General features: G+C 46.1%; 1 protein-coding gene, 1 long non-coding RNA gene and 2 other non-coding genes across 4 annotated transcripts in view; all 4 read right to left on the reverse strand.

Moving 5' to 3' along the window:
- Positions 1-4,423: 4,423 nt before the first annotated feature.
- LOC144697725 (uncharacterized) overlaps positions 4,424-26,019 on the reverse strand; it is a 45,922-nt gene continuing 24,326 nt past the window's right edge. Inside the window, 3 exon segments of the mRNA XM_078569733.1 lie at positions 4,424-4,488; positions 17,913-18,036; positions 18,202-18,699. Coding sequence (XP_078425859.1) covers positions 4,424-4,488; positions 17,913-18,036; positions 18,202-18,699 — 687 coding nt within the window.
- trnav-cac (transfer RNA valine (anticodon CAC)) lies at positions 5,856-5,928 on the reverse strand. The gene has a single exon. It is a non-coding gene; the product is annotated as a tRNA-Val (tRNA).
- trnav-aac (transfer RNA valine (anticodon AAC)) lies at positions 7,556-7,628 on the reverse strand. The gene has a single exon. It is a non-coding gene; the product is annotated as a tRNA-Val (tRNA).
- LOC144697580 (uncharacterized) lies at positions 18,820-23,844 on the reverse strand. The gene is made up of 3 exons (XR_013580396.1): positions 23,790-23,844; positions 21,329-21,444; positions 18,820-18,913 (listed from the first exon to the last, which is right to left on the reverse strand). It is a non-coding gene; the product is annotated as an uncharacterized LOC144697580 (long non-coding RNA).

Raw genomic sequence — 26,019 nt, forward strand, 5'->3', positions numbered from 1 at the left:
ACTTCTTTCATCTCTGTCTTAAATGAGCGACCCCTTATTTTTAAAGTGACCCCTAGTTCTAAATTTTCCCACAAGACAAAAGATCCTCTCCACATCCACCCTGTCAAGACCCCTCGGGATCTGAAAGATTTCGATCAAGTCGCCTCTTAGCCTTCTAAACTCCAACGGATGCAGGCCTAGCCTGCCACCTTTCCTCATAAGACAAGCCGCCCATTCTTGCTATTAGTTCAGTAAGCCTTCTCTGAACTGCTTCTAACGCATTTACATTTTCCTTAAATAAGGAGGCCAATACTCTACACAGTACTCCTGATATCACTGTCCTGTACAACTGAAGTATAACCTTCTTACTTCAATTCCCCTCGCAGCAAATGATAACGTTCTATTAGCTTTCCTAATTACTTGTTGTGCCTAAATAGTTCAGCAATTTTTCAATTTCTGTCAGACCTTCTTAATAGCTTTGCACATCTGGAAAGTATTCTCCCATGTTCTATCCTTGTTACCCTGACGTATCTAAATCTCTTCACAACCGAGATACTCCTCCCCACAGTTTACATTTCCACCGCTTCCATCAGCTAAACTTTATCCACAGGCACCAGCAGGGATCGAACTCACGGCATCTGGTTTGATAAGTCCACTATTTTAACCATGGGTTACGCCAACAGCGCCAGAAAGCTTAAGGCCCTCTTCCAACTTTTAAACCTACTGTTATTCTCTGTGCCATTTACTATGAAGATGCACAACGAAAGTGAGTAAAGTTTATGATGGTAAAAATGCATTCATCCCCCTCAGGGAACTGAATCACATTGACACACGCAGAGGAACACACACAGACATAGACACCGATAGTGACAGCGGCCTAAGGGGAGACAAACATCCAGAAATCAAGGATGTCACCAAATTGGCTCCGTTTTTGTTCCATTTCCAACTGCAAATTTGGTGAATGCCAAGGGATGAACGTAAATGAAAAATACAGGGAAGCGTTTGAAAGGTTTTTTAGTCCAGTTAATAGATAATCATTTCTGTAACTCATTCTTAAAACAGGAACAGTGAGAAATGTAAACTACTAAATGTAGCTTGCAGGTTCAAAATGTCGGATTTTCACCTGTACCAGGAAACTCTAAAGGGTTTCAAACCCATTACATAAGCAAGTCAGTTCCGTACATCGTCGCCATGTACCTTTTAATGTTCTGTACATAAAACGACAGAGGGTTTACAGAAGGGAATGAAGAAATGCAGCCCCATCTATTCCTGGCTGTCCTGCAATTTCTGCTGCCTCTCCTCGATCTTTCCGCCAGAATGGAGCACTGCACACCGAACACACACAGGGGGGACATGATTGAGGTGCATAAAATTATGAGGGGCATAATAGGGCACACAGGAACGAACTTATCCCCTTGGTGGACGGATTTTAAGGTAAAGGGTAGGAAGTTTAGAGGGGATGCGAGGAAGAATTTTCTCACCCAGAGGGTGGTGGGAATCTGGAACTCACTGCCTGAAATGGTGGTCGAGGCAGAAACCCTCATAACATTTAAGAAGTATTTGGATTGGAATAATTAGGTATTTGTTTGACCGGCGCAGACTCAATTGGCCGAAGGGCCTTTTTCTGTGCTGCAGCCCTCTCCAACTCAATGACTGAAGGGTGTGGCAAAATTGATTGAAAATACGGACAGTCTGAAACTCTGGCAGCGATGGGATTTCAAGCCACGCCTCCATACAGACTGAAACTTAAATCCAGCGCCCTAGACCGCTCGGCCACTGCGACGTCTAAAATTGTCATTGCCTTGACTGGAAATTTCAAACGCCGTCCACTTTGTAACGCTCAGTAACTGAACGGCATCCAATGTAAAAACATACAGAAAGAAACAATCTCCTCTTGCATCTCCCCAACCTGCTTTTTCTCCCTGAACCTTTTTAATATGAAGCTACACAACTAATGTGAATGAAGTTTGCGATGGTAAAATGCGTCCACCCCCTCGTGGAACTGAACCGAATTGATATATTCCAGATCCGAACCACTCGCTGTGCAAGACAGAAGCCCCTTTAAAATTGTAACCTTAATTTTCTGTTTCCTCTCCTCTCCGACCAAAATGAATCACTTCACACTTCCGGACATTAAATTTCAGCTGCCAGTTGTCCGTCCAAATGGATTTGTTGAAGAACCCGAAAGGAGAACCGACTCAAACTTGGAATGAAAGAGTGAGAATGAAGGAAGAGAAGTGACGGGTTTTGTCGATCCCGGAGGAAAAAGACTCCAGGATCAGTTCATTGTGACAGTTCACACAGCAACAAGAAAACAACATTCCCTGATGAGGGCCAACCCCGGGCGGCAGGAGAGAGAGCGCCGAAAAACAGCGTTTAGTTATAACACAGAAGACTTGTTCAGCCAATAACAGCATCGAGTGTGTTCGACATGAACATGACGTGAACAGTGAGGGGAAATTGTGCCACAAGCTGCGGATGGACAACTTTCAATTTCCAAACCCACCAACAGAATCAATGCGGCTCCTCTGAAACTTTCAAGGCAAATATTGATCCTTTATAAGGTGCCGTTCCCAGAACTATCCACAGTCCTCCAGGTGTGACCTAACCAGGGCTTTGTGTAGCTGCAGCAAACCTTTCCCTTTTTTCTATAACAGTCTCTGTAACAGTTTGTACAGCAAGAGGAATTAGATTGTATAGAGCGACTGAGAAAAACGAGGACATGCTTGATCTGAATCAATCTCTTTGGAAAGTTCGGTATGAAATCAGCTGCATAAATACATTTTTGGTTCAAAAATTATATCGGAATCTAAAATCCAACTCTTGATGTCTTTGTGTCAGGGAAACTTTGTTAATGATCACACAGTGCGCATGGGCACTGCAGAAACTCCTGCACCTCTTTCAATATTGTTTCTCTTCACTTAGAGTTTTCAAAAGGGAACTGAAAAGGGAGAAAAATCAAGGTTATGGAAAAAGAGAAGGAAATTAGGGCGAATTGGAAAGTTCTTTGTAAAAAACTGACATAGACACGATGGGCCGAATTGTCTCCTAATGCGCTGTGTCATTTTAAGATGACGTTGCTAAATCAGTCTGATTCCAGAATTACTGATTGTAGCAGCTGAATTCCATTTCTTCCAAACAAAGACCCAAAGTGCTGCTGCTAGACCGCGCAGGTTAATATTGCGGACAGGTTCATTGGGTTTCGGCAGCGCAGTGATTCTGTACCGTGGTGCTTATCACGTTCGCCAAACACACAAAAAGACTCCGGTTTGAAATTGGGAAGAAACATTATCAAAACCTGTACATTTAAATGTGAAGAGAAGTTCGATAATTCACTCGTGTTGTTAAATATTAAATACAGTATCGTACGGCCACGTGGCAATTGCTCTTCCAGATGGGATGAAAAACATCCCACAAACGAAAAAGAAGCGCATTTCATCACACACGAAACAGTAAAGTTTATGAACCATTTTCAACTGCCACTCAGTAGACCTCTAAGCAGTTTGTTTACAGATGCAGATTAACATACTTACTCCCCGTCTCAAAGATGGCTAATAGCAATGAGTGCTGCTAAAGACTAGCAAGACAAGCTATACTGTAATTGAAACCGAGGAAATGGCAGATATGCCACAGGATCACTTTGTATCGGGCTTCAGAATAGAGGAAGAGGAAAAACTACCAGGGAACGGAAGCCACGTCTCGGTGCAGGTCTGGTGACATCCCTCCTTTCATATTCAGTACGGAAAAAGGAGACATGAACGGGATGTAGGCGCCAGAATGTAAAAGATGCCATGAGCTTATTTGAAAGAAGAGCAGGGGAGTTCTCCCCGCTTCCTGGTCAATGTTTATCCCTCAATCAACGTCACAATGACACATTCTCCGCTCATTATGACGTTAATGTTTGCTGAGCGGTGATTGGCAGCCGTGTTTCCGACATTACCACAATGACGACACTTCACAATGTCCTTCATTTACTGGAATGCGATTTGAGACGTCCGCTGGTCGGGAAAGGTGCTACATAAATGCAAGCCTATCTTTATTTAATTATCATAAACCCCAGTCCTCTGGTGACTGACCCTCGAGAGTGGAAACAGTTTCTCCCTAACTGCTCTATCAAACCGCCCGCCGCCGATCCCTTCCTCAGCCCAATAATTTTAAACAACACCATGAAAACTCGGTTTAACCTGCTTTGCTCTAAAGAAAACGATCCCAGCCTTTATAGTCTCTCCACAAACCCTGAACATGGTGCAAGGCGGAACATTGTGACGAGATTTTGGAAAATGTTGTTAGTTGGCAGGTGGAAAAATGGAGGAGGAACCAAAACAGGAAACCCAGTCTCCAGTTCTATGAATAATTACAAACTCTTTAGGAAACGGAATCAGGGGAGAATGAAGGGTGAGCTGTCCGACTGACCAGGGCCTAACCGGAATGTTAAGCCATGCTGTCATGCAGCAGCACTCTGGGTCTCTGTTTCGGTGAACTGGAATTCAGCTGGTATTATCAGGGATGCTGCAGAAAGATTCATATAACAATGTAAGCATAAAACGGCAAAGCACCATGTATCTATTCAATGGCATACGGGGCCCTTCCATAATCCTGTCTCGATCAGCTTTTTTAAGAGCAAACGAATTAATTTCAGTTTCCTTCCCTCTTTTAGTAAACCTGCTATTATTCTGAATATCAATTAATTGCACAATTCCCTTTTGAAAAAGGAGATTCTGCAGATTCCATGCCTAGTTTACCTTAATTAACACTGTTTCCCTCACCCAATGCCATGAAGATTTAGACTAGTGCTTCTTACATAGCTATGCATATGAACATCATTTACTTTTTCTATTGATTTCATATCGAATTGACAAAAGTGCTTATTTTTCTGATTAAACATCTCATTATTTCTGAGTTGATTTATACAATCTAATTACATTTGCTCCAAAAACGGCTAATCGAGGGTGTTATATCACAGTGGGAAATCATTGTTACAGTTCAACAGAGCCCTGCCAAGATCAAAGGCTGGCATAGTTTGTTTCGTTCATTTGGTTTAAAATGTATTTGTTCTGGGAAGGTAATCTTACAGAATACATATTTGTTTAGGAAAAAATGCTGATCTACCAGAATGTTTGGAGGATTCCAATGCTTAGACTGAGAGGTCATGTCATTTGTTACAGGAAGACAACTCTTGGTTTCCACCTGGTGCCTCAGTTTGTTTGAATTTCAAAATGCAGAAGGCTCGGTCCAGCAAATGTCTTAGGCAGCAATGCTTTCTGTTCAATTATTATGAACACACTTCTCCTCCTCAGCAGAAGAAATTCAACAAACTTTTCTCAGCAATTTTTTACCTTATTCACCATTCAGTATTAATGTATTTGATATTGATGCCCTTGGTTGACTTGAGGCTCTCTGAAATAGACAACATCGAATTGCAAACTTGACTGGCAAACAAAAGAATGTTAGTCATCATTTGATATGGGTCTGATTTGAGATGTAGCACAACAGTCAGCATTTCAACAAAATCAAAGAATTTTACAGGGAACAGGCTTGAGAATGATGCGTTAATTAGATCTGATCCCTCTTTGTCTGTCTTTCTGAGCACACATCACACTGAGACACCTCTGACATGTTGAGTAACTTTCTTAAGCTGCATCGAAAGATCCATTGATTTATCTTGTTGACTAAACGAGCTGCTAATATGTGAGCGCAGTGAAATACGAACATCTATCCACTCAAGTGTGTCATGGAATCTCAGCACGTGCTGATTTTGCTGCATTCATTTTGTGACCTCGGTGAGAGCAAATGCAATATTGCCTGCAACATGGGAAATTCAGGTAAGCTTCAACGACGCAAATTATCCTCAATATTTAATGAGTAAGTTTTCATAATGTTTCTGCCCGGTTTCGAACCGGGGACTTTTCGCGTGTGAGGCGAACGTGATAACCACTACACTACAGAAACTGCCGCGTTTTGAATCATCCTGTCCGGAATGCTAAACTGCGCTGTAACTCAGCAGCAATCTGGGTCTATATTGCGGAGAAATGGAATACATCTGCTGTTCTCAGGAACGCTGCAGCGAGACTGATGTAACAATGTAATCATAAAATGGCCTAGCACCGTGTATCCAAACAATGGCAAAAGAGGCCCTCCCAACATCCGATCTCACGTCCCTTTTTAAACGAGAAAACTAATTCATCACAATTTGCTTCTCTCTCTAAATGATCTGTTTCTTCTCCCTTTCATTAAATTACTCAATTCTCTTTTGAAAAAGTCGTTTCTGCAGAATCCATGCCTGGTTTGCCTTAATTCACAAGGTTCACATGACGATTTGGACTTGGGTGCCTAATATACTTTACCAGGTGAACATGATGTAATTATGCAATTGATCTGATATCGAATTTGCGAAAGTGTTATTTTTAATCTTACTATTTTTACAATCTTATTACTTTTGCTCCATACCCCTTCAACCGAGGGTGCGATATTACAGAGGAAAATGTTTGTTCCGGAGTTTAACAGGGCCCTGCCAAGATCGCGTGCTTCAATTATTCGTTTACTTCATTTGGTTTGAAATAATTTTGTTCCTGGACCGGAATCTAACAGAGGATAAATATTTGTGTAACAAACAGGGCAGTGCTGAGCTACCAGGGTGTTTGGAGGTTTCCAATGGTTGGACTGAGGGTCCATGTCACTTGTTGCAGGGAAGCAACTGTTGATTTCACCCTGGTGCCTCAGCTTGTTTTGAATTTCAAAATGTAGACGTGTCCGTCCAGCAAATATCTCCGGGTGCAATGCTTTCTGCTCAATCATTAGGAACATCCTTCTCATCCTTGGAAGATGAACTTAAAGAAACTCAGTATTTGTTCCGTTATTCTATATTTAATATTCATATTTTATCTGTTATTGATGCCTTCGTCTGAATTGAGACTCTCTGAAATATACACCAGCCCCGAATTGCAAACATGACTGATAGACGAAAGAATGTCAGTCAACAGGTAATGCAAATCATATGGTGCTCATTTGAAATTGAGCGCAGTTAGCTTTTAAACAAAATCCAAGAATTTTACTGGGAACAGGCTTGAGAATGATGCGTTAATTAGATCTGATCACTCTTTGTCTATCTTTGTGAGCACACGTTATAATGAGACACCTTTGACATGGTGAGTAACTGTGTTAAGCTGCATCGAAAGACGATTATCTGCAGATAAAAGCAAAAAACTGCGGGTGCTGGAAATCCGAAACAAAAATAAAAATACCTGGAAAAACTCAGCAGGTCTGGCAGCATCTGCGGAGAGGAACACAGTTAACGTTTCGAGTCCGTATGACTCTTCAACAGAACCAAGTAAAAATAGAAAAGAGGTGAAATATAAAATCGCATATATCTTCTATATTTCACCTCTTTTCTATTTATTTTGTGTTCCTCTCCGCAGATGCTGCCAGACCTGCTGAGTTTTTGCAGGTATTCTGATTTTGCTGCACGTGTTTTATGACCTCGATGAGAGCAAATTGCATTATGCCTGTAACATTGGAGATTCAGGTCAGCTTTAACGATGCAAATTATCCTCACAAATTAATGAGTGAGTTTTCATAATGTTTCTGCCCGGTTTCGAACCGGGGACCTTTCGCGTGTTAGGCGAACGTGATAACCACTACACTACAGAAACTGCTGCGCTGTTACTAAGCCTGTGTGGCATGCTAAACTGCGCTGTAAGGCTGCAGCAATCTGAGTCTCTGTTGCGGAGAAATGAAATACAGCTGCTGTTCTCAGGAACGCTGCAGCGAGACTGATGTAACAATGTCATCATAAAATGGCCTAGCACCATGTATTCATGCAAAGGCATAAGAGGCCCTTCCAACATCCGATCCGAGGCCCATTTTTAAACGAGCACACTAATTAATCGCAATTTGCTTCTCTCTCTTAATGAACCAGTTTTTCCCTCCCTTTCATTAAATTGCTGAATTCCCTTTTGAAAAAGTCGTTTCTGCAGAATCCATGCCTGGTTTGCCTTCTTTCACAAGGTTCACACGACGATTTGGACTTGGGTTCCTGATATACTTCGCCAGATGAACATGATGTAATTATACAATTGATCTCATATCGAATTTGCGAAAGTGTTACTTTTTCAACCTTACTATTTTTACAATCTGATTACATTTGCTCCACAGCCCTTCAATCGAGGGTGCGATATTACAGAGGAAAATGTTTGTTCCGGAGTTTAACAGGGCCCTGCCAAGATCACGTGCTTCAACTGTTCGTTTAATTCATTTGGTTTGAAATAATTTTGTTCCTGGACCGGAATCTTACAGAGGATAAATATTTGTGTCGCAAACAGGGCAGTGCTGAGCTGCCAGAATGTTTGGAGGTTTCTAATAGTTGGACTGACCAGGGAAGCTGACAAGCAAGCCTTCAAACCACTGATGATCATCTCTTTACCCGTGATAAAACCAAAAGCTAAAACTACTGCGGATGCTGGAAATCCAAAACAAAAACAAAATTACCTGGAAAAACTCAGCAGGTCTGGCAGCATCGGTGGAGAAGAAATCAGTTAACGTTTTGAGCCTTCACGGCCCTTCGACAGAACTGAAGCATAGTTAATGGAAAGGTGAAACATAAGCTGGTTTAAGGTGGGGGAGGGCGGGGGAGGAGAGAGATGTTGAGGGGGTGGTGATTGTGGAGATAAGCAAGCAGTGATAGGAGCAGATAATCAAAAGATGTAACAGACAAAAGGATCAAAGAGGTGTTGAAGGTGGTGATATTTGCCTAAGAAAAGTGCTAATTAAGAATGGAAGACAGGACACTCAAAGTACAGCTCTAGTGGGGGTGGGGTGGAAAAGACTAACAAGGTTTTAGTTTTAGATTTAAAAATAATGGAAATAGGTGGGGAAAGAAGAATCTATATAAATTATTGAAAAAAAGGGGGGGGGGAGAAACGGGGTGGGGATGGGGGGAGGGGGAGTTTAAGATCTAACGTTGTTGAATTCAATATTCAGCCCGGAAGGCTGTAAAGTGCCTAGTCGGAAGATGAGGTGCTGTTCCTCCAGTTTGCATTGGGCTTCACTGGAACAATGCAGCAAGCCAAGGACAGACATGTGGGCAAGAGAACAGGGTGGAGTGTTAAAATGGCAAGCGACAGGGAGGTTTGGGTCTTTCTTGCGGACAGACCGCAGGTGTTCTGCAAAACGGTCGCCCAGTTTGCGTTTGGTCTCTCCAATGTAGAGGAGACCGCATTGGGAGCAACGAATGCTGTAGACTAAGTTAGGGGAAATGCAAGTGAAATGCTGCTTCACTTGAAAGGAGTGTTTGGGCCCTTGGACGGTGAGGAGAGAGGAAGTGAAGGGGCAGGTGTTGCATCTTCTGCGTGGGCATGGGGAGGTGCCATAGGTGGGGGTTGAGGAGTATGGGGTGATGGAGGAGTGGACCAGGGTGTCCCGGAGGGAACGATCCCTACGGAATGCCGTCAGGGGGGGTGAAGGGAAGATGTGTTTGGTGGTGGCATCATGCTGGAGTTGGCGGAAATGGCGGAGGATGATCCTTTGAATGCGGAGGCTGGTGGGGTGATAAGTGAGGACAAGGGGGACCCTATCATGTTTCTGGGAAGGAGGAGAAGGCGTGAGGGAGGATGCGCGGGATACGGGCCGGACACGGTTGAGGTCCCTGTCAATGACCGTGGATGGAAAACCTCGGTTAAGGAAGTTACTGCCCTTCAGTTCACTGACACTGCTGACAGGTTTCTCACACAAAATGGTTTGTTTGGTTAACCTTTGATCACCGGCCATCGAGCACAGGCCGTAATGGAGAAAGCATTGACTCTGAACCACCCGGGTCCACCATCACCAGTTCCGTGCTGCCCTGTCCATCATTCTTGTGTCAGTTAATCCATCCTGCCTCGCTCTTTATCACAGATCTTCCCTTTTGTTCTTTTTACAGAGTGACTCCTGCCTTTTCAATCAGGAAAAGCTGGAAATAGCAGGCAGAGAGAGAAACAGAGTTAATGTTTTTTTTCCTCATTCGTTCATGGGATGTGGGCATCACTGGCAAAGCCAGCATTTATTGCCCATCCTTAAATTGCCCATTTTTTCAGGGGGCAGTTAAAAGTCAGCCACATGTGGGCTAGTCCAAGTAAGGACAGCAGATTTCCTTCCCTAAAGGACATTAGTGAACCAGATGGGGTTTTGTAGACTTTTAATTCCAGTTTTTTGTTGAATTAAAATTTCACCACCTGCTATGGTTGGACCACCGGAGCATTACCCTAGGTCTCTGGAATACCAGTTCAGTGAAAATACCACTATGCTACATCAAAACTGGTAAATGCTAGAGATGTAACAGTTTTGAAACAGATACGGAGGAGAGGAGGAAAGAACAAAAGGGGAGGTATGTGATAGGTTGGGAGGGGCAGGGGAGATGGAGGGGGCAGTGGACTGGTATTGTTACTGGACTAGTACTCCAAAGGCCCAGGGTAGTGTTTGAATCCCACCATGGCAGGTGGTGAAATTTGAATTAAAAGTCTAAATGATGAAACCATCAATTGTCATTAAAAACCCATCGATTCGCGGATGTCTTTCAGGAAATCTGCTGTCCTTACCTGGTCAGGCCTGCATGTGAATCTAGATGCACAATGATGTGGTTGACTCTGAAATGGCTGAGCAACCCGTTCGGTTCTCAAGAGCAATTAGGAATAGCCAATATAATGTTGGCCCAATCCGAATTCATACCGTGGGTTACCTATCACCGTCCGAGTCACGGTGAACCACAGCGACGAAGGAGGATCACCTATGGATCGAGGCTTCTTCACCAGGAGGATCCTGTTGAAGGCGTGCGGCTTCCAAGCTACGGAGATCTTCACCCTGCACGACTCCCGCAAAGGTGGTTATTTCGACGTGACGTTCAAGCAAGTGGCAGACTGCGTCCGGCTCCTGAGGGTGTTCGAGGAGAAGAGAGACCTGCCGGAGATGAAGATCCTGACGGCGGAGCCGCACTTTTCTCTGCCGTTGCAACGGGAACGTGAGGTGATGGTGCATGTGTACAACCCCTTCGTCCCTGTCGCCGACGTGGTCACCTTCCTCACCAGGTACTTCGATAAGGTGGGGAGCGGCACCGAGATTCGAGACGACTTGGGGATCTGGACAGGCAAACGCCTGTTTAAGGTCACGCTAAAGACCGATGGTAAGGGAGCCATTTTCCACCCTCCTTCCAGTTTCGCAATCGGGGGAAACCGTGGCTACCTGGTCTACGCTGGGCAACCCAAGCATTGTCGCTCATGCGGCAAGGCTGGTCATGTGGCGGCCAACTGCAGCGCCTCCCTCTGCAAGATCTGCAAACAGGAAGGGCACCAGACAAAAGACTGCAAACAGGCCAAGTGCTGCAACCTGTGTGGCGAGGCAAGTCACCTCTACAGGACCTGCCCCAAACGCTGCCGTACTTACGCACAGGCAGCCAAAGCCGACCACGGGGAAGCAGAAGAAATGTTCCGTGTCACTCCAACCACCAAGGCCCCCAGGGAGCGCAACGGGACAAAGGAGGACACAGAGAGAGACAAGGTGGAGAAAGAGATTGAGGCAACAGAGAGCCAATCAACAGCACCACCCCCTGAACCTTCCAGTCCTCAGGACAGCGAATCAATGGAGGAGGAGGCAGCAGTGGAAAAGCAGCAGGGGGAGTGGCGGACGGTGAAGAACAAGAAAAGTAAGAGGGAGCGAAGAAGAAGCAAAGGCGTTTCCCAGAGAAGCGGCAAGAGGCGTCTCCCATCCGACACGGATGACAAGGGCAGCAGCTCTTCGGATGATGAAGTGCCAGAGCGGCACCGACAGAAGAGGCGGCAAAGCTCCAGGGCGTTGGAGGACGAGACACCCGAGCTCCAGAAAATTGGAGACAACAAGGAGACCAACGCACCCCAACTTTGCCTGCAACCTGAGGAGGCCAGTGCACCACAGCCCCTGGAATCTGGGAGCAGTGAGGCAATCATCGCACCCCAGCTCCAGGAAGCCGGGAACAGCAACCCCCCAGAGGGGGTGAGTTTTGGAGAAGCTTCTCCAGCAAAGGTCATCTCAAAATCCGCTCACTACGTGAACCTCCAGATGCCACCGGAGCAGAACACGGCCAAGGAGATCTACCTCAGCCCATCCAAAGTGAAGGAATTTGAGCTCACTACGGGTATGAAGGAGCAGACTAAAGGTCTGGGACTCTCAGAGACAGTGGGTTTGGTAGGAGAATAAATGCTTTAATATGGGTTTAAAGATTGTATCCATAAATGTGCGTAGCATTAAATCTACTACGCGATGTGTTGCGACCTTGGACTACCTAGCCAAGGTCAAAGCTGACCTGTTGTTTCTGCAGGAGTGTGCGATACCGCACCTCAGCTCCTACAGGCAATGGTCACGATGGTGGTCCCACGGGCCATCGATCTGGTCGGGCGGAAACGACTCTCGTTCCTCCGGCCTGGGTATTCTGCTGCGGGGAGGCAACTTCACCGTCTCCGAGGTCAAGGAGGTGGTGGGCGGGCGACTCCTGGTAGCAGACGTAATGTACAAGAACGCTCCACTCCGGTTAATTAACGTGTACGGCCCGGCACAAGGGGCTGAGCGGCTGGAGGTTTTTCAGCAGCTCCCACTGCTGCTGGCGACCTCCAGGCCGGTCATTCTGGGCGGGGACTTCAACTGCATCATCGATGCGGCTGGACGATCCGGCAGGGCCGGAAGCAGATTGGACGCTACGTCCAGATCCCTGATGGAAACAGTTAAGGATGCCAAGCTGCACGACGTCTTCAGCAACCCTGCAGACGGAGCGCAGCGTAGATACACCTGGTCGCGGCCAGACGGGTCCATTCGTTCCAGGATAGACTTCCTGTTTGTGTCCCGTGCATTCACAGTCAGATCCACCGAGGTCAAGCCGGTGTTCTTCTCTGACCACTGCCTCCTACTGGCGGACTGCCACTTGGAGGAAGACCTGAGGGTGGGCAGGGGGGCATGGAAGCTAAATGTGCAACTGCTGACCCCAGAGAACATTGAGGAGCTCAAGAGGGATTACAAAGGTTGGAGAACCGTGAAACCCCTCTTTGAGTCCCTGACACACTGGTGGGAAGTGATCAAGGGAAGCATCAAGAGGTTTTTCATCCTCAAAGGCACCCAGAAAGCTAGAAAGGAACAGAGGGAAATGTCCCGACTCCAGGAAAAGATGCAGAATCTGCTCCGGCTGCGGTCGATGGGGGTCGATGTCAAGGAGGAGCTCCAAGAGGTGAAGGGCCAGCAAGCCTCGCACTTTGCCTCGGAGGCCTCCAAGATCATCTTCCGTTCCAGAGTCCGCTCCGTGGAGCAGGATGAGACGTGCTCACGTTTCTTCTTCCAAAAGGTACACAGAGAGCGCTCTGTGATCAGCAGCCTGAAGGAAGAAGACGGCTCAGTAAAGTCATCATGGTCCGACATTCTGAGGATCAGCAAATCCTTTTATGCCGGACTGTATGACGTGAAGCCCACGGACAGCACGGCCTCCCAGTCCTTCCTGTCCTCTATCACGGAGGTCCTAGACCACAGTACGCGGGAGAGCCTAGACAAACCGCTAACTCCTGACGAACTGACTAAGGCCCTCGAGTCCTTCGAGAAGAGTAAAACCCCCGGAAGCGACGGCCTGCCGGCGGAGTTGTATTCGGCTCTGTGGGACTTGATCGGCCCAGACCTGCTAGAAGTGTACGAGAGTATGCTCCTGGCCGGCAGCATGTCAGAATCCATGAGGAAAGGCATCATCACCCTCATCTACAAGCACAAGGGGGAAAGGGAGGAAATTAGAAATTGGCGACCCATTTCACTGTTGAATATGGACTATAAGATTCTGTCCAAGGTCATCGCCAACCGGGTCAAATCCGCTCTGGAATTGGTGATTCACCCTGACCAGACCTGCTCTGTGCCAGGCAGGAAGATCTCTGACAGCCTGGCGCTGCTCAGGGATACGATTGCCTATGTACAGGACAGGGGTGTGGATACCTGCCTCATCAGCCTGGATCAGGAGAAGGCCTTTGACAGAATATCGCACACCTACATGGGGGAGGTGCTCTCCAAAATGGGCTTTGGGGAGGGAATTCGAAATTGGATCCAACTGCTCTACACTAACATCAGTAGCGCAGTCTCAATCAATGGGTGGGAAACAGATAGCTTTCCGATTAAATCTGGAGTCAGGCAGGGCTGCCCTCTCTCGCCTGTCCTTTTCGTGTGCTGCATAGAACCCTTTGCCGAGTCCATCAGGAAGGATCCGGGCATAAGAGGAGTGACGATCCCAGGCAGTGGAGGCACTCAGGTAAAAGCCTCCCTGTACATGGACGACGTCGCCGTCTTCTGCTCGGATCCGCTGTCGGTGCGCAGACTGATGCACGTCTGCGACCAGTTCGAACTGGCCTCGGGAGCCAAGGTAAATCGTGGGAAGAGCGAGGCCATGTTCTTTGGGAACTGGGCTGACCGATCCTTTGTCCCCTTCACTGCCAGGGCTGACGGCCTGAAGGTGCTGGGGATATGGTTCGGAGGGACCGGGGCATGCGTTAGAAACTGGAAGGAGCGAGTGGCTATGGTGAAAAGGAAACTGGGCATGTGGGAGCGACGCTCCCTCTCCATTGCGGGTAAGAACCTGGTCATCAGGTGTGAGGTACTCTCGCTGTTGCTGTACGTGGCGCAGGTCTGGCCCATTCCACACTCCTGCGCGATGGCGATCACTCGAGCCATCTTCCGCTTTATCTGGAGGTCGAAAATGGATCGTGTCTGCAGGGACGCGATGTACAAGCCTCTAGATAAAGGGGGAAAAAACGTGCCCAACATCGCCCTCATACTGATGGCCACCTTTGTGTGCGGCTGCATCAAGCGGTGCGTAGACCCTCAGTACGCAAACACCAAGTGTCACTACGTGCTGAGGTTCTACCTGTCCCCGGTGTTGCGAAGGATGGGTCTGGCCACGCTGCCGCGGAACGCTCCAAGTAGTTGGACCGTGCCGTACCACCTGTCCCTGGTGGAAAAATTTATGCAGAAAAACACCTTTGACCACAAGTCCATCAGGCAGTGGTCAGCACGTAACGTCCTAGAGGCCCTGAGGGATAAGGAGAGGGTGGACCCTGTGGGATGGTTCCCCGAGCAGACTGTCAAAGTCATTTGGCAGAATGCCTCATCGCCAGAACTTTCCAACAAGCACCAAGACGTAGCTTGGCTGGTGGTGAGAAAGGCCCTCCCCGTCAGATCCTTCCTACACGCCAGGAGTCTCACCCCCTCTGCACGATGCCCTCGAGGTGGCTGTGGTGGGGAAGAGACCGTTGTTCACCTCCTTGTGGATTGTGCCTTTGCAAAGAAAGTCTGGAGAGAGATGCAGTGGTTGCTGTCGAGGTTCATCCCGAGCAGCTCTGTGACACAGGACTCTGTGCTCTACGGGCTGTTCCCAGGGACACACACCGAGACAAACATCAACTGCAGCTGGAGGATCATCAACTCGGTGAAAGAGGCGCTTTGGTCTGCCCGAAACTTGTTGGTCTTCCAGCACAAAGAGTTGTCCCCGACCGATTGTTGCGGACTGGCACAATCCAAAGTCCAGGACTACGTGCTGAGGGACGCACTAAAGCTTGGGGCAGCTGCCGCAAAGGCGCAATGGGGAAGGGTCGCTGTCTAAGACCTTTCTACCACAGCGCACCGAGAGACTGGGAACTGTTTAGAGCCCCTCGGGCTGTACAGATCAAAATGAAAGGCTGTAAATGACTGTAATATTGTTTGTACTGATGCACCTGGTGATACATTTTGTAAAAGTTTAACCTGGATTGTACCCTTGTAATGTTGTTTTTGAAATGGTTTTGAATGTGATTGAAGATTTTTATGAATAAAGTATATTTTTACAAAAAAAAAAAGTACTGCCTACATCCCATGAATGAATGAAAAAAGCACAAAAGGGATGATGATGCCATTCTGTATCAATCAGTTCTCTCTGCTCTCAGTTCTGTCCCACACTGAAAACTCTCAATCCTTCCCTTCCATTACCCGGGACAAACATTTCATTGAACAAGCCACACAAGTAACACAGGAAAAGAAATCTTCACTGTGACTTGGATAGTTTCAGGTGCAGTTCCTTAATTTCCCTTCTGTAATTTTATGAATTAGACCATTCTCAACTGGATCCCATCAGATGTGGACCCGATGCTATCAGCCCTCCAGGAAGTGACTATTCTAATTCTGTGACTCTGAGCGGTTCTGTTGGTGCAGGGGCTTGAGTGGAACTTGCCACTTTTAAACTGTCATAAGAGTGTAAGAAATAGGAACAGGACTAGACCATTTGGCCCCTTGAGCCTGCTCCGTCATTCAATAAGATCATGGCTGATCTTCTTGTGTTTCGATTTCCACATTCCCATCTAACCCCGATAGCCTTTGATTCCCTTGCCTAACAAGAATCTATCGACCTCTGCCTTAAAAATATTCAATCATCATTCATTGCATATCAGACCCGCACCTACAAACTGCTCTCCCACTCTTCCAGTGAAGAAAAGAGCAGTTTTCACTCCTAACCCAACAACTGTGATTTTAACAAAGCGGGATGGAGACAGACTCCATTTAAATGCGGTGACACTACCGGAGGAATGGAGATCTGGGGTTCACTCCGGAAAACAGCAGCAATGTTTAAAGTTAATAATCTGAATCGGTGCTTGGTGTATTAGGAGGTTTGGCCCGTATTGGAGTATCTTGCATCCCAGGGGTGGGCAGTAACCCGCTGATTGAAGTTGCTGTCACTGCTTTCTGTTCGCAGTGGGTGATTGGTGAGGGTGGGGCAAAATCCTACTGCTTTTCCCTGTCTCACTCACGATAGAGCAGGGAAGACAGAATCGTTGATGGGTTTGTTGCCCTGTCTGAAATGTAGCTTTGACCGACTGTTCGTGATGGAGATCATGCTGCAGGAGCCTTTAATAATCTTACACAAATCAGCTGGCAAATGCAGCTTTGAGGGAAGCTTTCTGAACCATCAGGACTGGAAATGGGAACAAGTGGAAGATTCTGTCTAGTTTCAGTGTGTACAGACTGTAGAGGGGAAGAGCTAATGTCACATGGCTGTAAGGTATTACATACAGTTAATATTTAACAATAAAGATGAATTATTGCTCACACTTAAAATATGTTTTGATAATGTTTCTGCCTGGTTTCAAACCAGGGACCCAGGAACTCTAGTTCCTATTTCTTATGATTGATAATCAATGTATATCGATAAACCTGTAGCAGACTGATATACTCTGCATTTTAATTGGATTTATCAGATGTGTGCACCACTATGAGCTGGGCTGTGGACTGTAATGTCTTCACTCTTCTCTGGTGATCTTCTCCAGAAAGGCTGGTGTAGATAGAATCACTTGGTCTGCAAGATACAGTCACTGTGAGGATGATAATGGAACAATTTTCTGACAAATGTTCAGTGACACCCGATCACTTACCAAGTGATTATGTAAAAATCTAATTCAAATAATCACAGCCGCTGCCGATGAGGGAAGGAAGGAAGTAGCAGAGGCAGCTGATCAGATTGTCTCAATCTTAGTGACAAAGAAGCTCCATGAGCTCCTCACACTTGTTGTTGGAAGTGAGGATGGAGGGGACAGGGGTGAGAGAGAGCACTTCAGAAGGAACTAACTTGGGTTAGAAATATTGAAAAGACTCAAGACACTGTGTGTTTAACACAAAGCTAATCTAATTGACCTTTATCTACAATATCAGCCCGAATAACTGGGCTGGAGTTTATTAATATCATCAGAAACAGACCCCAATACACATAATTCAGTCCTGAATGTGATTAACAGCAAAATCCAACCGTTGTCGTTACTTGTGAACTTGGTGTCTCTGCAGTATAGATAAATAAGCAAACCCCTTCCCACATTCAGAGCATGTAAATGGTCTCTCCCCAGTGTGAACTCGCTGGTGTGTCAGCAGGTTGGATGGGTGGGTGAATCCCTTCCCACATTCAAGGCAGATGAATGGTTGCCCCCCAGTGTGAACCCAGTGGTGTGTTAGCATGGTAGATAATTGAGTGAATCCCTTCCCACACTCAGGGCAGGTGAACAGCCACTCCCCAATCTGAATTCGCTGGTGTACAATTAGTTGAGATGATTGCTTGAACCCAGTCCCGCAGTGAGAGCACCTGAACGGCCTCTCCCCAGTGTGAACACTTTGATGGGACATCAGGTCCTGGGAGCTTTTAAAACACTTCCCACAGTCTGGGCATTTAAAAGGTCTCTCGTCTGTGTGAACTCGCTGGTGTGTCAGCAGATGGGATTGCTGAGTGAATCCCTTCCCACACACAGAGCAGGTGAACGGCCTCTCCCCAGTGTGACTGTATTTGTGCGCAGTGAGTTGAGACAACCACCTGAACCCAGTCCCGCAGTGAGAGCACCTGAATGGTCTCTCGTCAGTGTGAACACGTTGATGGCGCATCAGTTCCATGGAACCTTTATAGCACTTCCCGCAGTCCGAACATTTAAAAGGTCTCTCCTCAGTGTGAACTCGCTGCTGTGTCCGCAGGTTGGGTGACTGAAGGAATCCCTTCCCACACTTAGAACAGGTGAATGGCCTCTCCCCAGAGTGAACTCGCTGGTGTATCAGCAGATAGGACGAACGAGTGAATCCCTTCCCACACTCGGAGCAGGTGAACGGTTTCTCCCCAGTGTGAGTGCGGCAATGACTTTCCAGGTCAGACGGGGATTTGAATCCCTTCCCACATTCCACACATTTCCATGGTTTCATCCCGTTGTGACGGCATTTATGTTCTGACAGGTCAGATGATTGGCTGAAGCCTCGTCCACACACACAACATGTGTACAGTTTCTCTCCACTGTGAACGGTGCTTTTTCCTTCCATGTTCAAAATCCAATATTTAGGTTATGATAAATTGCGCGACTCTGTCAAATTCTGATGTGATGTTTGGTTTGAATTTCCCGACTGCAAATCCTCTCCTTCTAATACCCTGTGAAATTGATTTAAAACAGAAAAAGTGAATGGGAGAGAACCTACAAAAACAGGTTGTGAAATTGAGCTTAATGAATCTGGTAATTTGTGGGGCCGGCACCAGGAAAAAGTGACTATGAAAACTGCTGGATTGTCCTAAAAACCCAACTGGTTCACTAATTTCCTTCAGAAACATAGAAATTAGGAGCAGAAGTAGGCCATTCAGCCCTTTGAGCCTGCTCCACCATTCAATATGATCATGGCTGTTCCTCTATCTCAACGCCATATTCTTGCTTTCTCTCTATACCCCCTGATGCCCCTAATATCCAAAAAATGATCAATTTCTTCCTTGGCTATACTCAGTGACTCGGCCTCCACAGGCTTCCGTGGTAGAGAATTCCACAGGTTGACCACCCTCCGAGTGAAGAAATTTTTCCTCATCTCAGGGAAGGGAACCTGCTACGTGGTCTATGCCCACTCAAGACTCTGTCCACAAATTTCAAAATTGTGCCTGAACACTGAGGTCTGGGTTATTTATATGTATCAGGAACAGCGCGGGTCCGAACACTGACTCCTGGGGAACTCCGCTCTTAACCTTCCTCCAGTCTGAAAAACATCCATTAACCATGACTCTCTGTTTCCTGTCACTCAGCCAATTTCGTATCCATGTTGCTGCTGTCCCTCTTATCCCATGAGCTATAATCTTTGCTCAGAAGTTTGTTGCATGGTACTTTATCTAATGCCCTTTGGAAGTCCATGTAACACAACATTAAAAGCATTACCCTGAACAACACTTTCTGTTACCTCATCAAAAACCTAAAGCAACTTAGTTAAACATGATTTTCCCTTAACAAATCCATGCTGGCTTTCCTTAATTAACCCACATTTTCTCAAGTGACTATTAAATATGTCCTGAATGACCATTTCTGGAAGCTTCCCCAGCACCGAGATTAAACTGACTGGTCTGTAGTTGCTGGGCTTCTCTTTACACCTTTTTTGAACAAAGGTGTAACATTTGCAATTCTCCAGTCCCTGTGTCAGCAACTCTGAATCTCAGGAAGACTGGAAAATTATGGCCAGCGCTTCCACAATTTCCACTCTCATTTCCCCTCAGTATCCTTGGATGCATCTCATCCAGTCCTGGGGTTTTGTCAACTTTGTCAGACAGACTATCCAATATCTCCTCCTTATCAATTTTAAACCCCACAAGGGTCTGAACTATCTCCTCTTTCAGAATCACCTGTGCAGCATATTTTTCCTTGGTAAAGGCAGATGCAAAATATTCATTTAATACCTCATCCATGCCCCCGGCCTCCATGCGTAAATCATCTCTTTGGTCTCTAATTGCCTCCACTCCTCCTTTTACCATCCTTTTACTAGTTACATGCCCATGGAAGACTTCTTGATTTATTTCCATGTTTGCTTTCAGTCTCTTTTCATGCTTTCTTTGCTTTTCTTATTTGGTTTTCCAAATCCCTCTGAACCTTCACTATTCAGCCTGGTTCTTGGTTTTATTATCCAGTTAACATGTGTCATAAGCACACTTTTTCTCCTTTATCTGAATCTCTATCTCTTTTCTCATCAAGGGGGCTGTGGATTTGTTTACCCTACCCTTCCCCTTCATGGCAATATATCTTTACTGTGTCAGAACTCTCTCTTCTTTGAAGGCAGTGTATTGTTCAGTTACAGTTTCACCTGCCAACTTTTAATTCATAAGACCATAAGATGTAGGAGCAGAAGTAGGCTATTCGGCCCATCGAATTTGCTCCGCCAATCAATGAGGTCAAGGCTGATCTGATAATCCTCAACTCCACTATCCTGCATAGCCCTTGATTCTCTTACAGGTTAAAAATCTGTCTATCTCAGCCTTGAATATACTTAACGACCCAACCTCCACATGCCTCTGCGGTAAAGAATTCCAGATTCACTACCCACTGAGAGAAGAAATTCTTTATTGTCTCTGTCTTAATTGGGCGACCCTTTACTCTGAGATTATGTCCCCTGTTCCTAGACTCTCCCACTCAGCATCTACCCTGTCAAGACCCCTAAGAATCTTATATGTTTCAATAAGGTCGCCTCTCACACTTCTAAACTCCACTGAGCACAGGCCCAGACTACTCAACCTCTCCTCATAAGAAAATCCCTCCATATCCGGGATCAACCTCGAGAGCCTTCTCTGGACTGCCTCCAATGCCAGCATATCTTTGCTTACAGAAGGGGACCAAAACTCTTCACAGTATTCTAGGTGTGGTCCAACTAGTGCCTTATATAGTTTGAGCAAGATTTCCCAATTTTTAAACTCCATTCCCTTTGAAATTCCAACTTACCTGGGTCAGATCCATTCTTACCCCATTGAAGTTGTCTTTCCCCCAGTTAATTATTCTTACCCTTACTTGAAATCTTTGCACACAGGCAGAACAGATAAGTTGTTTACCTTCCACATTAAAAGTTTGATGATATTCAGGTCCTGACGAATCAAGTGACTCTGTCAGATCTTGAAGTGGTGTTTGGTTTGAGTTTCCCGTCCATCAATCCTCTGCCTCTAATACCCTGGAAAAGAAATTTCCAAAATCCATGACTGTCAGTCCAGGATAGACATTCAGAGGAAAAATACATTTCTCTTGGTTTGAGTTTATTCTGTGTAAATCCTCCCCTTTTAACCCCCTGTAAAAAGAGTTTCCAAAATCCATCCCTGTCAGCCCAGGATGGACACTCACAATATTCTCTCCTCCCGCTGACAGGGAAAGGGATGAATGCACATGTGGGGGGCATTTTAGTGACAGAGACCACAACATAGTACAACTTAAGCTTGTTTTGGACAAAGAAATAGACAAGTTGCAAAAAAAATGTTTTGGATTGGGGGAGAGCAGATTTTCGTAAAATAAGGCAGGATCTGGCCAAGGTAGACTAGGAACAGCTACTTGTGGGGAAATCTACAGAAGAGCAGTAGGGGGAATTAAAAAAGGAAATGGGAAGGGTTAAGGCTCAACATGTTCCCACTAGGGTGATAGGAAGGAGTAACAAGACGAGAGAACCATGGATGACCAGAGATATTCAGGATACGATGAGAAGGAAAAGAGAGGCTTTTAGCAGGTACAAGGGGAGCAAATCAGTGGAGGCATTAGTGGAATAGAGAAAGTGCAGGGTGGAGCTTAATCACAGAATCACAAAGTGCAGAAGAGGCCCTTCAGCCCATCGAGTCTGCACTAACATGTGAGAAACACCTGACCTACCTGCCTAATCCCATTTACCAGGACTTGGCCCATAGCCTTGAATGTTATGATGTGCCAAGTGCTCATCCAGGTACTTATTAAAGAATATGAGGCAACACGTCTCCACGACCCTCCCAGGCAGTGCATTCCAGACCGTCACTCCGGCTCCACCCATAGGTTTCCCCCTTGGTCCCTAATGGGTCCTACTCTTTTCCTGGTTATCCTCTTCCTATTGATATACTTCTGGAATATCTTGGGATTTTCCCTGCTTTTCTAGCCAGAGCTTTCTCATACCCCCTGTTTGCTCTCTTAATTGCTTTGGGAGTGTCTTGGGCTACAGGAAGATATAGACAGGATGATCAAATGGGCAGATAAGTGGCAGATGTAATTTAACCCTGAAAAATGCGAGGTGATACACTTTGGAAGGAGTAATTTGATAAGGAAGTATTCAATGAACGGCATGACACTAGGAAGTTCTGAGGAACAAAGGGACCTTGGCTTGTGTGTCCATAGATCTCTGAAGGCAGAGGGGCATGTCAGTGGGGTGGTTAAAAAGGCAGATGGGACATTTGCCTTTATCAATTGATGCATAGATTACAAAAGTAGGGAGGTCATGTTGGAATTGTATAGAACCTTGGTGAGGCCACAGCTGGAGTACTGTGTGCAGTTCTGGTCGCCACATTATAGGAAGGATGTGATTGCACCGGAGGGGATGCAGAGGAGATTCACCAGGATGTTGCCTGGGATGAAACATTTAAGTAATGAAGAGAGGTTGGATAGACTTGGGTTGTTTTCGTTGGAGCAGAGAAGACTGAGGAGCGGCCTGGTCGAGGTGTACAAGATTATGAGGGGCATGGACAGGGTGCATAGGGAGCAGCTGTTCCCCTTAATTGAAGGGTCAGTCACGAGGGGATACAAGTTCATGGTGAGAGGCAGGAGGTTTAGTGGGGATGTGAGGAAAAACTTTTTTACCCAGAGGGTGGTGACGTTCTGGAATGCACTGCCTGGGAGGGTGGTGGAGGCAGGTTGCCTCACATTCTTGAAAAGCTGGAAATCTCTTCTTGGCCTCCACTGGCCCCCTATCGAGCTCTCCTGTCCCACCCCCTTCTACCAGCTTATATTTCACCTCATTTCTATAAGTCTTAGTTCTGATGAAGGGTCATACGGACTCGAAACATCATCTGTATCCCTCTCTGCAGATGCTGTCAGACCTGCTGAGTTTTTCCAGGTATTTTTGTTTTTGTTCTAGATTTCCAGCATCCGCAGTATTTTGCTTTTATGTTTTAAAAAGTACCTGGGTGAGCACTTGGCACGTCACAACATTCAAGGCTATGGGCCAACTGCTGGTAAATGGGGTTAAGTAGGTAGGTCAGGTGTTCCTCACGTGTCGGTGCAGACTCGATGGGCCGAAGGGCCTCCTCCGCTCTGTGCGATTCTGAGTCCAGCTGCATATTTCCCACTAGAAAGATGGCGGCGGCGCATGCGCCATGCTGCACATCGTCCCCTATACATATGGCGGCGGTTTACTCGGGCCTCACTCCGAAGGTAAAGCGGGTCCCACCTGCCGCCACCTCGTTTGATGCAACGGCAGGACCGGTAGCTTCTTACTCATGGTTTCAGACCTCTACTGGGTGTTTATGAAGATCCCCGCCGTCTCCGCCGCTTCCACTCCTCCCCACTCACCGGCTCCCTTAACTCGCCTGTTCTCGATATTTCTCAGTCCTTCGGTCAGCTCCGGGCTTTCCGGACTGCGCATGCTCTAGTTTGAGCTCACATTGCGCATGTTCTTGTCGCTGCTCGGTACAGCGCCTGCGCAAGGAGCTCCTCTAAACCATGGCCGAGCCGGCACCGCCAACATCCCGTGAATGAATAAAAAGAATAGGGTCCATTCCGCCCCGCGGCGAATGCTGGGTAAATAGGCTGCCATTGAAATGTGATTTTGTACAGCAGAAAATTATGTTTTGTGATCCGATGCTGATTGGAGCCACAGGGCCAAGATATAAAATTATCATAAAAGCAAAATTCTGCAGTTGCGGAAAATCTGAAAGGAAAACAGAAAATGCTGGAAAAACTCAGTAGTTCTGACAGCAACTGTGGATAGAGAAACATACTTGATGTTTCGAGTCCATATGACTCTTCTTCTGTTCTCAGTAGGCGGCTTGAACAAATGACTTTTCTTCCCATACACAGAACATTCAAACTCTGTGTTGTCAGTAGAAATGTAGCAATTTTGGATCAAAGCCTCTGAAGGTTTAAAACTGGTGTGTTAACAGGTGGGCAAAGTGAGTCAACCCCTTTGCACAAATGCAGTATCTGAATGGTGTCTCTCAAGTGTAACTGTGTTGCTGTGTCAGCGAATGGGGTGACGAAGTGAATCACTTCTTCTGAAGAAGAGTCATACAGATTCGAAACATTAACTATGTTCTCTCTCCACAGATGCTACTAGACCTGCTGAGTTTTTCAAGCACTTTATGTTTTTATTTCAGATTTCCAGCATCCGCAGTATGTGGCTTTTATATAAGTCATTTCCACATTGAGCTGGTGAATGACCTTTTCATGATTTTACCCATGATTTTCCAGCTCAAACTGGGATCTCAAATCCTTCTGATAATCACAGAACCACAGAATTGTAATGGCACAAAAGGAGGCCATTTGGCCCAACGTGCCTGTACTGGCTCTCCAAATGAGCATTATGACTTAGTGCCATTCTCCGCCCTTTCCCTGTAGCCTTGCACGTTGTTTCTATTCAGATAATCACCCAATGCCTTCGATTGAGCCTGCCTCCACCACACTTCCAGGCAGTACATTCCAGACTCGAACCACTCACTCAGTGAATTTTTTTTTTATCACATCATGTTTGCTTCTTTTGTAAACCATTTTAAATCAGTGCCCTCTTGTTCTCTATCCTTTTCTGAGCAGGAACAGTTCACCTCCACGCCCCAATCTACTCTATCCAGCCCCCTCGTGATTTTGAACATCTCTATCAAATCTCCTCTAACCTTCTCCTCTCCAAGGAGAATAGTTCCAGCCTCTCCAATCTAGCTTCATAACTGAAGATTCTCATCCCTGGAACCATTCTTGGAAACCTCGTCTTCACTCTCTCCAATGCATCACATCCTTCCTATCCTGTGGCACCCAGAACTGTACACAATACTCCAGGTGAGGTCTAGCTAGTGCCTTATATAAATTCAGCATAATCCCCATGCTCTTGTACTCTAAGCCCCATTAAAAGCCCAGAATACTGTATGCTTTATTAACGGCTCTCTTCACCTGTCCTGCCACCTTCAATGATCTATGCACGTATACACCCAGGCCCAACTGCTCCTGTACCCTCTTTAGAATTGTACCCCTTATTTTATATTGCCTCTCCATGTTCTTTCTACCAAAATACATCATCTCACACTTCTCCACATTGAACTTCATCTGCTATCTATCTGCCCGCTCCACCAACTTGCCTATGTCCTTTTGAAGTTCTATGCTGTCTGCCTCACAGTTTACAGTGCTTCCAAGTTTAGTATCATCTGCAAACTTTGAAATTGTCCCTTGCACACCAAGATCCAGATCATTAATATTGGTCGCAAAAAGCAAGGGTCCCAATACTGACCTGTGGGGATCTCCACTAGAAACCTTCCTCCAGCCAGAAAAATATCCATTGACCATTACTCTCTGTTTCCTATTACTCAGCCAATTCTGTATTCACGTTACTATTGTCCTTTTTATTCCATGAACTATAACCTTTCTCATAAGTCTGTTGTGCAGCACTGTATTGAATGTCTTTTGAAAGTCCATAAACACATCAACACATCAAACACCTCATCAACCGTCTCTGTTACCTCTTCAAAGAACTCCAGCAAGCTTGTTAAACACGATTTCCGCTTTAGAAATACTTGCTGGCTCTTCCTAATCAACCCAA

The sequence above is a fragment of the Cetorhinus maximus genome, chromosome 23, assembly GCF_964194155.1.
Source record: "Cetorhinus maximus chromosome 23, sCetMax3.hap1.1, whole genome shotgun sequence".
In the NCBI taxonomy this organism is placed as follows: domain Eukaryota; kingdom Metazoa; phylum Chordata; class Chondrichthyes; order Lamniformes; family Cetorhinidae; genus Cetorhinus; species Cetorhinus maximus.